This window comes from Trichomycterus rosablanca, chromosome 14 (assembly GCF_030014385.1).
Source record: "Trichomycterus rosablanca isolate fTriRos1 chromosome 14, fTriRos1.hap1, whole genome shotgun sequence".
Lineage (NCBI taxonomy): Eukaryota > Metazoa > Chordata > Actinopteri > Siluriformes > Trichomycteridae > Trichomycterus > Trichomycterus rosablanca.
In genome coordinates, this window is record NC_086001.1 from 15,954,416 (window position 1) to 15,971,111 (window position 16,696).

The following is a 16,696-nucleotide window of genomic DNA, read 5'->3' on the forward strand; positions in this document are numbered from 1 at the left end:
AAAGTCAGAGACGATCGCTCATCTATTGCTGCTGTTTGAGTTGGTCATCTTCTAGACCACCACCATGTCAGTGTCACCACTGCAGTGCTGAGAATGACCCACCACTTAAATAATACCTGCTCTGTTGTGGTCCTGTGGTGGTCCTGACCATTGAAGAACAGAGTAAAAGGAGGTTAAAAGTATGTAGAGAAATAAATGGAATACAGCCAGTAATTGTAGAACTACAAAGTGCTGCTATATGGTAAGTGGAGCTGATAAAATGAACAGTGTGTGTAGAAACAAGGAGGTTTTAATGTTATGGCTGATCGGTCTATATAAGATCAATGACACCATCAACAGGTTTAATAAGCTCCTTCTCTGTGCTTGTTAAATTTGTAAGATTACAGTGCTTTGATCAAAAAGCTAAATATGTAGTCAAATATTAGAATACTAGATTTATTAATTACTATAACTCTGGGGTGTGTGTGTGATCCTATGGGGGAAGGGAATGTTTAAATTTCTTTCACAAACCTGCAGCTCAAGATGTTCTGTCTGTCAGGCTGTTGCTCAGTAGCCTAATTTGTTCCCTTGTCCTGTGCGGCCTCTTTGCTCCTGACACTGGAATACATCAACCCCAAGCTCAGCTTTTATGTTAAATTCATCTGTAATGGGTTTTTATATTCTCTTACAACCGTAATGATCCTTCTTAAGCCAGCAAAGCAGGCAGACAGAGAAAAAATGCAGCAGAGGTCAGATGTGTTGAATGATTTAGACAGCGTTTTATCTATTAGAGTCCCTCCTGTGTGGCAATTACAACACTGACTGACTGCTGTGGGCTGAATTCTTTAGTTGGTTTCTAGCTTTTATCTCAGGGATTTAACCTAATATGATTGCTGTTTTTTTTTTTTGGCTGTTCCTGTTAGGGGTCGCTACAGCGGATCATTAGTCTCCATGTTGCACTGGCTTTAGCATCTTTCTGTGTCACCCCAACCACCTGAATGTTCTCCCTTACCAAATCCATAAACCTCCTCTTTGGCCATCCATCTTCAGCCTCCTTCTCCTAATAAAACTCTCATTCCTACTCTGCACATGCCCAAACCATCTCAATCTCTCCTCCTTGACCTACAGTGGTGTTCAAAAAACTAGCAGTGATTTTAAAAAAGGGAATAAAGCGCAAAATCATTATAATAACTTTTATTTCCATAAATGCAAATGCACTGAAAATACTACACTTTCAATGCTAAATCAAAACATTAACAAAATTTAGCCAGTTTGTGTTAATCCTTTACAGAAAGTTAAGAAAAATGAATATTAGGCTGTTCAAAAAAATAGCAGTGCCAGCAATTTTCTTTAAAAACTCAAAAAATTTATCTAAAACATGAAAAAATGTTTGAGGTTTCACTTTACTTTAAATGACTGAACTAATATTTAGTGGCATAACAATTGTTTCTGAGATCTGTGTTGCATGGAGTCGACCAACTTCTGGCACCTCTGAACAGGTATTCCAGTCCAGGATGATTAGACTACATTCCACAGTTCTTCTGCAATTTTGGGTTTTGCCTCAAAAAAATGCGCTTCAGATATCAGCGTACAAGTTCTCTATCTGGGATTGAAGTCAGGGGATTGGGCTGGCCACTCTATTACCTCAATCATGTTTGTCTGTAATCAAGATGTTTTGGGTCATTGTCATGTTGAAACACCCATTTTAAGGACATTTCTTCTTCGACATAGGGCAACATGATCTCCTCAAGTATTCTGATATATTTAAACTGATCCATGATCCCTCGTATGTGATAAATAGGCGTAACACCATGGTATGAAAAACATTCCCATATCATCATTTTGTACCACCATGCTTTACTGACTTCACAGTGTACTTTGGCTTGAATTCAATGCTCACGGGTCGTCTGACATACTGTCTATGGCCACTAGACCCAAAAAGAACACTTTTGCTTTCACCAGTCCACAAAATGTTGAGCCATTTCTCTTTGGACTAGTCAATGTGTTCCTTGGCAAATCTGAACCCATTCAGGACACGTCTTTTTCTTAACAACGGGACTTTCCAAGGAGTTCTTGCTGGTAAATTGGCTTCACTTAATCATCTTCTGTACTCACTGGTAACTTCAGATGTTCCTTGATCTTTCTGGAGGTGATAACTGGCTGAACCTTTGCCATTCTGGCTATTCTTCGATCCATTCGAACAGTAGTTCCACGCTTCCTTCTGCGTCTTTCAGGTGTTGGTTGTCACTTCAAGGCATTTGAGATCATTTTAGCTGAGCAGCCTATAATTTGCTGCACTTCTCTGTATGTTTTTTCCCTCTACAATCAACTTTTTAATCAAAGTACGCTGTTCATCAGAACAATGTCTGGAACAACCCATTTTACCCAGTATTTCAGAAGGAAATGTGCTATGACCAACCTGTGCAACATTTGCCACCCACCTACATTACATAAGGGCCAAAATTGACACCCGTTCTTCTGCAGAATGAATGACTTCACCAACTGAACTCCTCACTGCTATTATTTTGAACAACCACTTTTCAATCAATGCTTCGATTACTCAGAATGAGTGGCATGCAATGTCCTAATTGTTGGGTTTGTTTTGTTTTCATTACTCTACTACACTTTCAAGTAAATTTTTTGCTATGTAGAAATAGCATTTCTACTAAAAACAGTGATTTATCAAGTTAATGGTGTTGGACTGCTATTTTTTTTAACACCACTGTACCTGCACTGTCCCTTTAATAAACGTGTTCCTAATCTTGTCCACCCTTGCCACTCCTAATATAAATCTCATCATCTTTATCTGCCACTTCCAGCCAAGCCATACAACACAGCAGGCATTACTAATCTCTTGTAAACTTTTCCTTTCACTCTGGCAAATACCCGTCTATCACAAATCACCTCTGCCACTCTAAGCCTTCCATCTTCGTCACATCTCTACCACACTGTGCATTACTTTGTACACTCGACCCAAAGTATTTAAACTCGTCCACTTTCATCATCTCATCTCCTTGCAACTTAATCTTTCCACTGCCCTCCCTTAACCCTTCTCCACTGATGTGGATCCAGCTCCGTTCCGGTTCACGAACTTGATTTTCGTCATCTGTGGGCATGTCAAAGTGTTTGGGTGCTTTCACATGAGAAGATGCTAAACCGTGTTTGCGCTGCACTTTCTTCTTTTAATGTTCACCTGATTAAATTTTGAGTTAGTTTGCCGCTGATATTCGCTGCTATTTTCAAAGAGATGAACTGTGTGATATGACGTGGTAAAAGTGACCCGGACAGTATAAGCGCTTAACGTAAAAAATAAAGCTTAACGTGGCTTGTTGTACTAAAACAATGAGCGATTTATTTGGGCAGTACACAGCACTCATAACCTGTAATAACAGAGATAAATTTAGAGTTCCTGTGTCGTACTTTTAGTACATTCAGCCATGTTATGCTTTTTTGAGGTGAAGCGTTTTGCGGATTTAGAACCCCGAGCTGCATAAACACCACACATATAGTAAATCCAGCTAAACACAGATACATGTGGATCTTTCAGAGTGGATTTGATTGTTATTTCACACAGATGTTTGTTCGTGTCGTTGAACTTTGGTGATGTTTTATCGCTCAAGCCGAGCGCTGAGCAAATCGGCTATTTGCGTCGAGGGTCGCGGTGAGAGTGAAGCGCAAAACGCTTCTCACATCAATGAACTAAAGAAAACAACGACTGCGACACACACATCTATGTCTTCTCATCATGAATAGTTGAGCGATGATTTTTGCATAAAAACGAACATCTGTAACAACAGCACAATTGCTCGCAGATCATCTACATGCTCCGCCATAATGATACTACTCTTTTCTTTTGGTATGTAACACCCACCATTGATGATGCATTCTTGGTTCCCAAAAAGTGGTGGAAACGCGGGTCGGTTCTCTACAAAACACCAAGAAACATGAACAGAACCGGTTCAAGAACCAGTGTTCCTTTGGTGGAAAAGCACTATAAGAGTGCACTGATATGTGCATCCCCAAAAATACACTTTGCAATACAAGCCTATGTCATTGGTACAGATAGTGGGTATATACCCTATAGGTATTTACCTTCTCTGGATTAGTGGTTTCTTATTTCTTGCTTTTCCTTTCCCGTCCATTCCCTGACCATCCTAACTTCTTTCTTACTTACTTATTTACTTACCCACTTACTGACCTCTTACTTACTTAGTTACTTCTACCTTCCTGACCTACAGATTGACCAAAGTAATTGTGGTGTAACAGCAATATCTGCTGGCTCTTTTTTATTTCTAGAGCATATGGTTGTGGTAGACATTTACATTCGGATTCAAAGGCCATGATAAAACTTTATATGCTTGTGTGTTTACAATGTGCAATTTAGTAATATGTAAGGATGTAATGATACACTCTACCCATGATGCGATGCGATTCTTGATACTGGGTTCACGATACGATTTTTCTCCCGATTTTTTTAAAGAAAATTAAATTGAAGAAAAATTATGACAAAGTTTCCTTTTATTACTCTTTAAAAAAAACCAATAAAATACTGTATTTGTACTTTTCTTTTATTTATCTAAATAATGAATGCCCTTTTATTTCTGAGGTAGGTACAAACTATGCAAAACAATGCTGCACATTTCCCTTTTTAGTGCAAAAAACGTATCCTCACATAAATAAATTTGGCTGGAAAATTCCAAACCTGGCAACCCTGTAGTGACGTCAACCAGGTGAACAGCGCCAGTGCCCTCTGCTGTTTAAAGTGAATATTGATTCATTATACATGTAAACCGATTTTAATCGTTACACATGTGAATCAATTTTTTACTGTCTTGTGGTGCATCGTTACATCCCTAGTAAAGAGACTACATACGGTACTTGTTTTAGGAATCATGCATCAGCCTTCAAAGTGCTGGTGTCACCTTGAGATTTGCTAGCTGGAAGTTTTTAGCTGGCTCATCATTGGTTCCTCTTAAATTTTTTTACCAACAAAAGCTGATCATGATCCTTCACAGTTTGGTTAGTTATGAGATTTTAAATCGTCATATCGTACAAGACAACACTTGATGAACTTAAATGGAATTATATGTCCTCTGGTGTTCAGATATGTAAACATTAGGCCTACCTCAGTAACATCAGTTATCTTCTATCTTCTAACAAGCAGAAAATCTAATATTCAGAGAGATTAGCAATGCTGATTCAAAGGCATGGGTCTTTAAGATGTTTTGGATATCATGTATGTGCATTGTGATAATTAATATAGTTATGTTCTCTTTCAGATGTAAGAAGACCTTTGGCATAAACAACATAAACAACATGTCTTCTGTCTGTCTTTTACTCTCTTTACATTTTGGCGACTATAAAACATCTCTTATAGACCTCCCCACAAGTTATAATAGCATTGATCATTCTTTAAAGCTTTTTTGTTTGTGTACATGTGCATTCAAGAAGTACTATACTGAAACAGTAGTCAGAACTTTTACTAGAACTAGCCACTCAGAACCTTTACCTTGTCCTTGTCACTTAAACAAGCCCCACCCCCTAATATTCTCTCAATCCCTTTCTCTTTCTAATCCTGTCTTTCTAATTCTGGTGATTTTTGCTAACTCTTGTGTCTTTTTACTAACCAAACAGCTTCAAGTTTCTCTAGTTTGAGTTGTGTCCTTGTTTTTCTAATCTTTTGTGTCCATTTGAACTGACTAACATTGTGTCATTCACGGAATGTTGGACCATCAGTTGTTTTTCTAATTAACTTTTGCACTTACCTACTAACCTTTTTATGAAATTGTCATTTTTAAAATTGACAAACCAATCAATGAAGACATATAGTCAAGCTAAAGCAGTTTATTTTCTAATCTGGATTTTATGACCTATTCATATAAATACTGATTGGGCTACAGCTACCTAGTATCAAAATTTAGTTTTAGCGAGACACCTCCAATACACATACATATAATACATATTTAAATGACCTTTATTGAGTTCACGGTTTGTCACTGTGATATATTTTTTTTTTCTTTCCCTTCCCCTATTTTCTCCTAAAGCACTCAGGCATTGGACACGCTATGGTAAACAAACTGCATTATATGGTAGATATCATTCTAATTGTCTTCTACTTTGGTTTGCCCTGGATTTCAGTTTCCTCTTTTAATTCTGTTTGCTTTATTGACTACACAATCTCCCATCAGTCTCAAGGTAGCAAGAAAACGTCATGTATTCACATTTATTTCTTTTTCTGCCATTTTATTTGCACTGTCCTGCTTTTACCCATCTGCTACTTGGAAAACTGTGACGTAACAATTATTTATATAATTGTTAGATTTAAATTTGATTTCTAGTAACAACATAAGATATATAAGCATTATATATATATATATATATATATATATATATATATATATATATATACAGTGTATCACAAAAGTGAGTACACCCCTCACATTTCTGCAAATATTTTATTATATCTTTTCATGGGACAACACTATAGAACTAAAACTTGGATATAACTTAGAGTAGTCAGTGTAGAACTTGTATAGCAGTGTAGATTTACTGTCTTCTGAAAATAACTCAACACACAGCCATTAATGTCTAAATGGCTGGCAACATAAGTGAGTACACCCCACAGTGAACATGTCCAAATTGTGCCCAAAGTGTCAATATTTTGTGTGACCACCATTATTATCCAGCACTGCCTTAACCCTCCTGGGCATGGAATTCACCAGAGCTGCACAGGTTACTACTGGAATCCTCTTCCACTCCTTCATGATGACATCACGGAGCTGGTGGATGTTAGACACCTTGAACTCCTCCACCTTCCACTTGAGGATGCGCCACAGGTGCTCAATTGGGTTTAGTCCATCACCTTTACCTTCAGCTTCCTCAGCAAGGCAGTTGTCATCTTGGAGGTTGTGTTTGGGGTCGTTATCCTGTTGGAAAACTGCCATGAGGCCCAGTTTTCGAAGGGAGGGGATCATGCTCTGTTTCAGAATGTCACAGTACATGTTGGAATTCATGTTTCCCTCAATGAACTGCAGCTCCCCAGTGCCAGCAACACTCATGCAGCCCAAGACCATGATGCTACCACCACCATGCTTGACTGTAGGCAAGATACAGTTGTCTTGGTACTTCTCACCAGGGCGCCGCCACACTTGCTGGACACCATCTGAGCCAAACAAGTTTATCTTGGTCTCGTCAGACCACAGGGCATTCCAGTAATCCATGTTCTTGGACTGCTTGTCTTCAGCAAACTGTTTGCGGGCTTTCTTGTGCGTCAGCTTACTTCTGCGATGACGACCATGCAGACCGAGTTGATGCAGTGTGCGGCGTATGGTCTGAGCACTGACAGGCTGACCTCCCACGTCTTCAACCTCTGCAGCAATGCTGGCAGCACTCATGTGTCTATTTTTTAAAGCTAACCTCTGGATATGACGCCGAACACGTGGACTCAACTTCTTTGGTCGACCCTGGCGAAGCCTGTTCCGAGTGGAACCTGTCCTGGAAAACCGCTGTATGACCTTGGCCACCATGCTGTAGCTCAGTTTCAGGGTGTTAGCAATCTTCTTATAGCCCAGGCCATCTTTGTGGAGAGCAACAATTCTATTTCTAACATCCTCAGAGAGTTCTTTGCCATGAGGTGCCATGTTGAATATCCAGTGGCCAGTATGAGAGAATTGTACCCAAAACACCAAATTTAACAGCCCTGCTCCCCATTTACACCTGGGACCTTGACACATGACACCAGGGAGGGACAACGACACATTTGGGCACAATTTGGACATGTTCACTGTGGGGTGTACTCACTTATGTTGCCAGCTATTTAGACATTAATGGCTGTGTGTTGAGTTATTTTCAGAAGACAGTAAATCTACACTGCTATACAAGCTGTACACTGACTACTCTAAGTTATATCCAAGTTTCATGTCTATAGTGTTGTCCCATGAAAAGATATAATGAAATATTTGCAGAAATGTGAGGGGTGTACTCACTTTTGTGATACACTGTATATATATATATATATATACAGTATTATCTAAGAAGTTTAACTAAAAAATAAAGAAAAAAAATTAAGAAAAATCAATTCATTGATACTTTTGTCATGTATCTGATAACAGGCAGTAAGAATATAATAAACACTATTACAAGTAATTTCTTTTTCCTATTTTTTTGTGTTATTTGATATTTATTTGATAACATTGGGCTGAAGGACTGAGGCAGACACACAGAGACTTAATACACATATTTACTGACATGATACAAGACAAGAACAGAACAGGACAGTGCAATGACTAATACAGGGTTATAAACTGGGATGAAGAAAGACTAAGCTATACTATGCTATGCTAATGGCTAATTCTAATCTAACACTAAACAAAAAATATGTCCCTAAACTAAGCTATGAGAAATGGCTATGCTAACAATTATGCTAAGTGAACAATGAACTTAGCAAGCAAGGACAAATAAATTATTTACAAAGACAAACTGGACAAGAAAGGATATAACCAGGACAAAGGACAAAACAGGAGCCCAAGCAGGAACCAAGACAGGAGTCAAGGATACTAACTGTATAAACCATGGACAAGCTAACTCACAGACAAACTCACACTCAAACACACATTTAACTTAACATTCTCACAATCACAATGACTGACCAGGGGACTGCAAACCAAGGGAACACTAATTTACTTAAAATAATTAGCTTAATTATATTTTATTAGATATATGTATTTACAGTGGTAGAGCAAGTGCTGTTGTTGTTGCACTACTCTGGGTTAGTAGACCATTGGTATTGTTTCAATGTAATATTTTACTTCCACCTTTAAACCTTACAGTTAGGTGGATTAGTTTCTAGAGTATAGTTGTACATAAGTGTGTGATGTCTTTTTAAGGCCTGGGTTTGTCCAGGGTGTACTCAAGTATTGTGTTAATAAGATGGAATTTGGACTCTGATCACCCTGATCAAGATTTATTTATGTATTTATTTAGACAGATAGATAATTTATTAATCCCGAAAGAAAATTAAGTGAATTATCTAATGAATTATTATTTTTACTGCCTGGTATCAGACTTTTTAGAAGCTTTTTAGAGTTTATTGTTAGTGACGTAGGAGCATTTTCATAATGTAAGAAATGTGTTCATCTATTATCATTCATTTAAAAACTGTTATCTGGCCTCCATTCCCTGCATATATAAATTAACTGACATTTAGTATTCTGTATGTATAGTATACACTGATAAGGCATAACATTATGACCACCTTCCTAATTTCTGTTGGTCCCCCATTTGCTGCCAAAACAGCCCTGACTTGTCGAGGCATGGACTCCACTAGACCTCTAAAAGTTGTTCTGTGGTATCTGGCACCAAGATGTTGGCAGCAGATCCTTTAACTCCTGTAAGTTGTGAGGTGTGGCCTCCATGGATCGGACTTGTTTGTCCAGCACATCCCACAGATGCTTGATTGGATTAAGATCTGGGGAATTTGGAGACCAAGTCAAACACCTCAAACTCCTCAAATCCATGTGATGTAAAAGAAAACGTGATTCATCAGACCAGGCCACCTTCTTCCATTGCTCCGTGGTCCAGTTCCGATGCTCACATGCCCATTGTTGGCATTTTCAGCAGTGGACAGGGGTCAGCATGGGCACCCTGACTGGTCTGCGACTATGCAGTCCCATATGCAACAAATTGTGTTGCACCGTGTATTCTGACACCTTTCTATCAGAACCAGCATTAAGCAATTTGAGCTACAGTAGCTCGTCTGTTGGATCGGTTTAAGACTGTTCCTTCCTTGGACCACTTTTGATAGATACTGAACACTGCAGACCGGGAACAGCCCACAAGAGCTGCAGTTTTGGAGATGCTCTGACCCAGTCGTCTAGCCATCACAATTTGGCCCTTGTCAAACTCGCTCAAATCCTTACGCTTGTCCATTTTTCCTGCTTCTAACATCAACTTTGAGGATAAAATGTTCACTTGCTGCCTAATATATCCCACCCACTAACAGGTGCCGTGATGAAGAGATAATCAGTGTTATTCACTTCACCTGTCAGTGCTAATAATGTTATGTCTGGTCGATGTATGTATTGTATACATGTATATGATATACAAATGCATATACATAATATGGAAAAAAATAATGAAATAATGCCAAAATTCACCTACACATGCCCAAATACACACAGCCAGAGCTTTGATCATTTTAATAATACAAAATATCCTGTGTTTAAAATAAAGAGAAAGCTTTTCCATCTCTCTTCTATTTTTCATATTCTTCTATCTTGTTAACCCTACTTACCAAAAATTTTTAAATATAATCATTTACTTGACTACTTTCATTATTGTGTTGTGTGTTGTGTGTTGCATGGATTTCTCTGCTTCCCATTCCCATTTCCACTTTGGAAGGGTGTGTTGCCTATAAGCCAAGAATAATTTGATTTGCACGAGTGTTTAAACCTCTAATCAAGAGGTTTACTTTTTAATTTATTTATTTTTTACCATCTTTACCCTAACATACTAAATATTTGTTAACTTATTGTGTGTTTTCTACACTTTTATTTCTTTTACATCATCCCTCATTGCTGACATTGCTGCTGAGTGGTTTTAGTTGGCCATTTTTTTAACGTGAGGACTTCACTGTCTGCTTAAATTTACCATCCTCATTGAACTGCATGGCTCGTTTATCATCATACTCTTTTCATTTCTTCAATTTCCTTTACACCAAACTTAGTACTTTAATTTCTGATCTGACCTGATCTGGTTTTCAAATCAGATTATTGACAATTTCTTTAATTGACTACTCCAGTTGTTTTTTCTGCTTTTACTAAATTTACTAAAACCTAAATCTGTTACTAATACAACTTGTTTAAACCAAACTTTTGTTATAACTGTACTAACAACCATTTTTGTGTCTGACTTCCCCTTACTTACTAAAGTACTAACCGATTACCCTTTTCCCCTCCTCAACACCTTTTATACCGCCCTATTTAAGGCGCCCATTTGCAATATCTTTACCTAATATCTCAGGTCTTACTAACACGTCCAGAAATTCACATTGGCTAGTTTAGTTAGCTCTGATTTAACTTTGAAATAATGTTTGAAGGACGCTATGTTTGAAGGACTTTGATAACCATTGTATTTATTAAGTACAAGGAGAATTATGGATTGTCGTCAAGCTGCCAGCCACCCGTCTAAAGATCCATGGCTGAATAATAAAACCTAATTTCAGCTTTAATGTGATACATTAAGGGCATTGATTGCTGTAATGCTTGCATTGTAAGTGACAGTATTGCTGTTTTATCCCACACAGTGTAGGTCAGAGGTAAGTAGCATAGACGCAACATGAAATCAAAGACTGGGCTACACTTCACACCACCATGCCCATGCTTAATCAATCAGGTAAGATTCATCTATGTAATTGCTGTGTTCAACAGTCAAGTTAACTGTATTGATGTATTCACTGGCTGTTGGATTTTGATGGTTCTAAGTATTTTTCCTCTAACAACTTCAGGTCTTGATCTACACAATAGTTAAATTAATAAAAAAAAAAACTAATGATAAGCGTTAACTTTAGTTTAGGTTATCAGGTTGAGCAGTGTCATGCACTAGCCCACAACCACTGAGATTTGAGTTTGAATGTTAGCAGTGCTATTGACTGGTCGTGTGCCTACACAGACACTGGAGGGGAGGGACAATGGTTGGGCAGTGATTCCTTGTTGTTGCTACAGTTATGACCCCTGATGGTTGGTCAGGGCACAACTGTGAGTTTCAGCAGGATTGGAAACTTTTAATGCTACTGTAAATAAATAAATAAATAACAAATACAGTTTCAATAGATGTTTGGACATTTTTCTAAATGCAATAATAAAATCTGTGAATTTAATGTCTGCAACAACATTTACCACTGTATTACATCTCTTTTCCTAATAATTACCATAGTTACCAGGTGCATTGCACCCTGCCACTGAGGTGGCTGGTGTACCCCTGTACCTTCCCCCGCGCCTGCACAGAGATGAGAAAAGAGTGCTCTCAGGGTGTGTCTCTCTGTACACAGTGCTGAGCTGCATTGCACTCGTGAAAGTGCAGGTAATAAGATGCATACGGCATGCTGCCCACGTGTCGGAGGGGGCGTGGGTTAGCTTCGTTCTCCTCAGAGCAGGGATCGGCATTAGTGGAGAGGAAGCATGACGCAATCGGGCAATTGGACGCGCTAAAAGGGAGAAAAAGGGGAGAAAATGCATAAATAAAATATTTAAAAAAAGAATAAACAGTAGTGTTTTATTTAACAATACAAACGTGATACATTTTAATTTAATGAAATTAAAATAACATAATCTTTTAGTTTTGGCCCGTGGCCCTTCAATGAGATTTACTTTTTGGCTCCTTATAAGGAATTATTTGGACACCCCTGGATTAGAGAAACAACTGAAATTCCACCCAAAATCTGAATTTGGGCGCTCTGATTGGTTTATACAGCTGTTTTCAAGGAGTGTGATACAGCGATGGCGGTTGGCTGCCTGCATTTTTATTTTTACACAGACTATTGTATACAAAAATATACATTATTGACAGCACCTGATGAAATATATTAGAAAGAAGTGTATTATGCATATGCGAATTAATTTTCCGAGCTGGGGGGGGGCAGCGATTTTATAAGGGTGGCCGTGGCCCCTCTGGCCCTTCTGGTCTTGATGACGCCGCTGTAAAGGAGCAGACTTTGTAAAGTGAAAATGGTTTTACAAAGCACTCCCAAGCTCATGTGGCTGTATTTATCAGAGTAGAATGACGAATTCTCATGCAGTAGTGTCTAAAGACACAAAGGTCAACAGTGGTTTCTTACCTTGTTGTTTGGATGATCAATTCTCACACCAAAGTTTGGCACAAAGTGGTGAACCACGGCCCATTTTTACTTTACTTACTTTACTATTACTTATTGTGTGGACAGTGGTAGCCCAGTGCAGGGGTTTTCAACTTTTTTGGACATGCGCCCCTTTTCGTGTGCCAGGTGTTGTGCCGAATTCCCACTCCCCAGCAGAATCCGACTCCCATTCGCGTCCAACGGCCAAACACACTTTCACAAATCTAGAAATGAGGGTACACTGTACTTCATAAAAAAGTTGGCTATATTAAACATGGTACTATCAACAATTGTAGTAATGATTATTTTAATTATATATTAATAAAAATAAATGAGATGTGATTCAGACTCTGCATTGCTGAGATCATGGGGGGAGTATGATTTCGGCAGGCGAATGGGAGTCGGATTCTGCCGGGGAGTGGGAATTCGGCACAACACTGGCCTTGAACTTGCGTCCCCCCAACTCAAACCTCCGCAACCCCCCCACAACCACTAGCCTAGTGCAGGGGTTTACAACCTTTTTGCACATGCGTCCAATGGCCAAACTGACTTGCACTGCTTTTATAGCTAAGACAAATTTAGAAATGAGGGTACACTGTACTTTATAAAAAAGTCATTGTTTTTGTCACCGATTTATCTCCACTGTTAGCCCTATTTTTAGGTTTTGCTAGCCAAACATTCTTTTTTCAGAATGAATTGGATAACATTAAAGTTCAGTGAGACTAATCAAGTATGTCTCCTGTGGGTGAAAAATGAATTGCTTTAGTTTTAGAAGTAAAAAAAAGGAATTAAAGTGTTATTGTGGCATTAGAGTCTAACTATTATATTCTATAATAAAAAATTATATTATTATGCAATACTATTATATTATAACGATTTAATATATAAAAGTCAGGCACCACATACAAATACTAATTTTATAAACACAATTACTGTAAAAAAATAAATGTTAGTAAGGTTGCAAAAAAATGAATTCCTTTACTAACATTTTACATTCCTTTGAGGAGAAAAAAGCAATTAAAAAAATGAATTATCTCAATGACCTCAATGATAATCTCGCAACATAGTATTATGTCATCAGCATTATCAAAAGAAGCAGCAATTCCTTCTGCCTCTTACTACAGTAATAGAAAAATGCAGGTACTGCACTTTACTATGTTAAAACAGATCTTTACTGAAGCTTACTTGGTCCTAACTGATATGAATTTATGTAACAGCTGCAGTGTCCTCCTGCAATATTAATTTGGGGGCGGCTCGGTGGGTAGCACTGTTGCCTCACAGCAAGAAGGTCCTGAGTTCAATTCCCAGGTGAAGCAGTCTAGTCTGTGTGGAGTTTGCATGTACTCCCCATGTCTGTGTGGGTTTCTTTTAGCTCTGGTTTCCTCCCACAGTCCAAAGCCATGCAGTCAGGTTAATTGGAAATATGTAATAGTCCATGACTGTGTTTGACATTAAAAACTTAAACTGATAAATACTGTGTAACCAGTAATTACCTGTTCTGTCACAAATGTAACCAAAGTGTGTAAAACATGACGTTAAAATCCTAATAAATAAACAATATTAGTTCGTTATAATTAACGTGAGTTTCAGACAACTGATGAATAAACTAAGACTGGGAAGTATATGTTATATAGACTGGGAAATCAGCTTTATTGGTTAAAAACACAAAACTCTTATGTAGACAGTGGCATTAGGTACCTTTGGTCCTATGTATGCTTGCTGTCTGACATTATTAATCTGTAAGGAAATGAAAACATTTGTGAGGGAACACAATATCATTATCTAATACAGGTTTTTCAAACACTGGGTCGCGACCCTTAGGTGGGTCGTGTGCCGAAAATTTGGGTCGCAGAGAAAAAAAAATTTAATAAGCTTGTACGCAAATGCCCTTTGTGGACGTAGTTATGAACTAAAAGTTATAACTAACAAAAAAAAAACCTGCACAGAGTTGAGGAATAATGCTCATCAGGGTGTGGCTCTCTGTGCACAAGGCTGATCTGCATATGAACTCACCTCGTGCAGGTGAAAAGATGCAGTACTGCACACGTGTCGGAGGGGGCGTGTGTCAGTTGCGAAGCTCCTCAGTCAGCAGTGGAGGGTTGTATCGGTAGAGGTGAAGCGTAACGCAATCAGGGTAATTGGATACGACTAGATTAGGGGAGAAATTTGGGGGAAAAAATGGAGAAAAAAGAAAAAAAAAGAATCTAATTATTTCTGTGCTTTATTTATTTGTTTTGTTTGTTTAATTGCTAATTTGCCCAAATTATTAGTGAGCAATGAAATAACAAACCTGAAACACATTAAACAACTAAAATGTTGGTTTGTTCTCAGGCAGTCCAGGATAAAAGAAATAAATAAATGTCTTTATACTTTTGCACTTGTATAATTGTAGAAACATATTTTAGTCCTGTGGTTAGTAAAAGTCCACAAGGACTCAAACGGCTGTTTCTCATCCATTTAGCACCTACCCATGCAAGTTTACTATTAGCCTCCAACAAATGAACTTGCATTTGCTACTGTAAGATATGCAGTTATGATGCAAGCCCATGAAAGCCTTTTTAAGACTCTCTGTTGGAATCTACTTTAGCTTATATTAAAAAAATTATCTTGGTGTTTTCACCATGTGTGTTTTGTCAGTTGGTGTATCTTATATGCAACCAGGGTTGTATGTTAGTAAACTTAGTAAAAATGTCATAATTTACTATATGCAAATTTCCAATTTTAGGTAGAAAATTGACTTTTTTACCTTTAACTTTACTAACATTGCTGTGCTGTGTAATAATAATATGGTTTCCCCTACATGTTGGATACCATTCCCCATTCCTGCTTGCTGTATATATTTAACCTATACAATTCATAAATAAGATACAGTGGTACCTTGTAACTCAACGTCCCCTAAACTCAAAATCTTTCAAACTTAACACTCTTCGTCAAAAAATGTGTACCCTTAAACTCAACGTTTCCCTTAAACGCAACGTGTGCACAACTGCTGCTTTGTTCAGCACTCGGCTTGAGCGATAAAATATCATCAAAGTGTGAATATGAGGCGAATCTGCATTTGTGTGGAATAACCGTCAAATCCAGTCTGAAAGCTCTACATGTATCTGTGTTTATCTGGATTTTTCTCCTGTTTCACTTTTGAACTTGTGTTATAGCTCAAGATGCTGAAAATTGTGAGAATCAGCTTTTCTGAGAGTCTAAAAAAAATCTTACTGTTAATTAATTACTGTTAAGAACGACATAGAAACACTAAATCTCTATTGAGCCTATTTAATTATTAATTTTTTTACTTAATGTACCTTGAGCCTTTACTCTATCTATCTATCTATCTATCTATCTATCTATCTATCTATCTATCTATCTATCTATCTATCTATCTATCTATCTATCTATCTATCTATCTATCTATCTATGTCTATCTATCTTAATTATTACTGCACGTAAGTTCTCTTCACTAATTAAGAAGCATAAGGAAACAATAAAGAAGTGAAGATAAAGTGCAAGTTTTATTGTATTTTTATTGATTTTTAACTGTTTTCAGCTGTATTTCAGTGTTTTTATATTATGTTTGTGTTATCTTCAGTGTATACGTGTCTAAAACAACCCCATTATTTTACATTCAACTAAAATATATGCAGTTCTACGGGACCATGGAACACATTAACAGGTTTTCCATACATCCTTATGAAAAAAAATGCCTTTAAAACTCATCGCCACTCCCAGAACCAATTGACATTGAGTTTTAAGGTACCACTGTACTAAATTCCTGTCTATTAAATAAATTACCTAAAATAATTAACATATTCTAAAATAATTACAATATGTTTCTACTTTATGTGCATCCTGCAAATCAGAATCAGATTACAG

The 16,696-nt window shown here is 37.6% G+C and overlaps 1 protein-coding gene across 2 annotated transcripts in view; it reads left to right on the plus strand.

Annotated features, from left to right (window-relative positions):
- The window catches only part of nrxn2b (neurexin 2b), an 810,738-nt gene that overhangs the window by 411,407 nt on the left and 382,635 nt on the right, over positions 1–16,696 (plus strand). The window contains exon 5 of one of the 2 annotated variants that reach the window (XM_063008257.1): positions 6,024–6,047. The exons of the other annotated variant lie outside the window; for it this stretch is intronic. Within the exon in view, the coding sequence (XP_062864327.1) occupies positions 6,024–6,047 (24 nt within the window). The remainder of the gene's footprint in view (positions 1–6,023; positions 6,048–16,696) is intronic. 2 annotated transcript variants of the gene reach the window in all.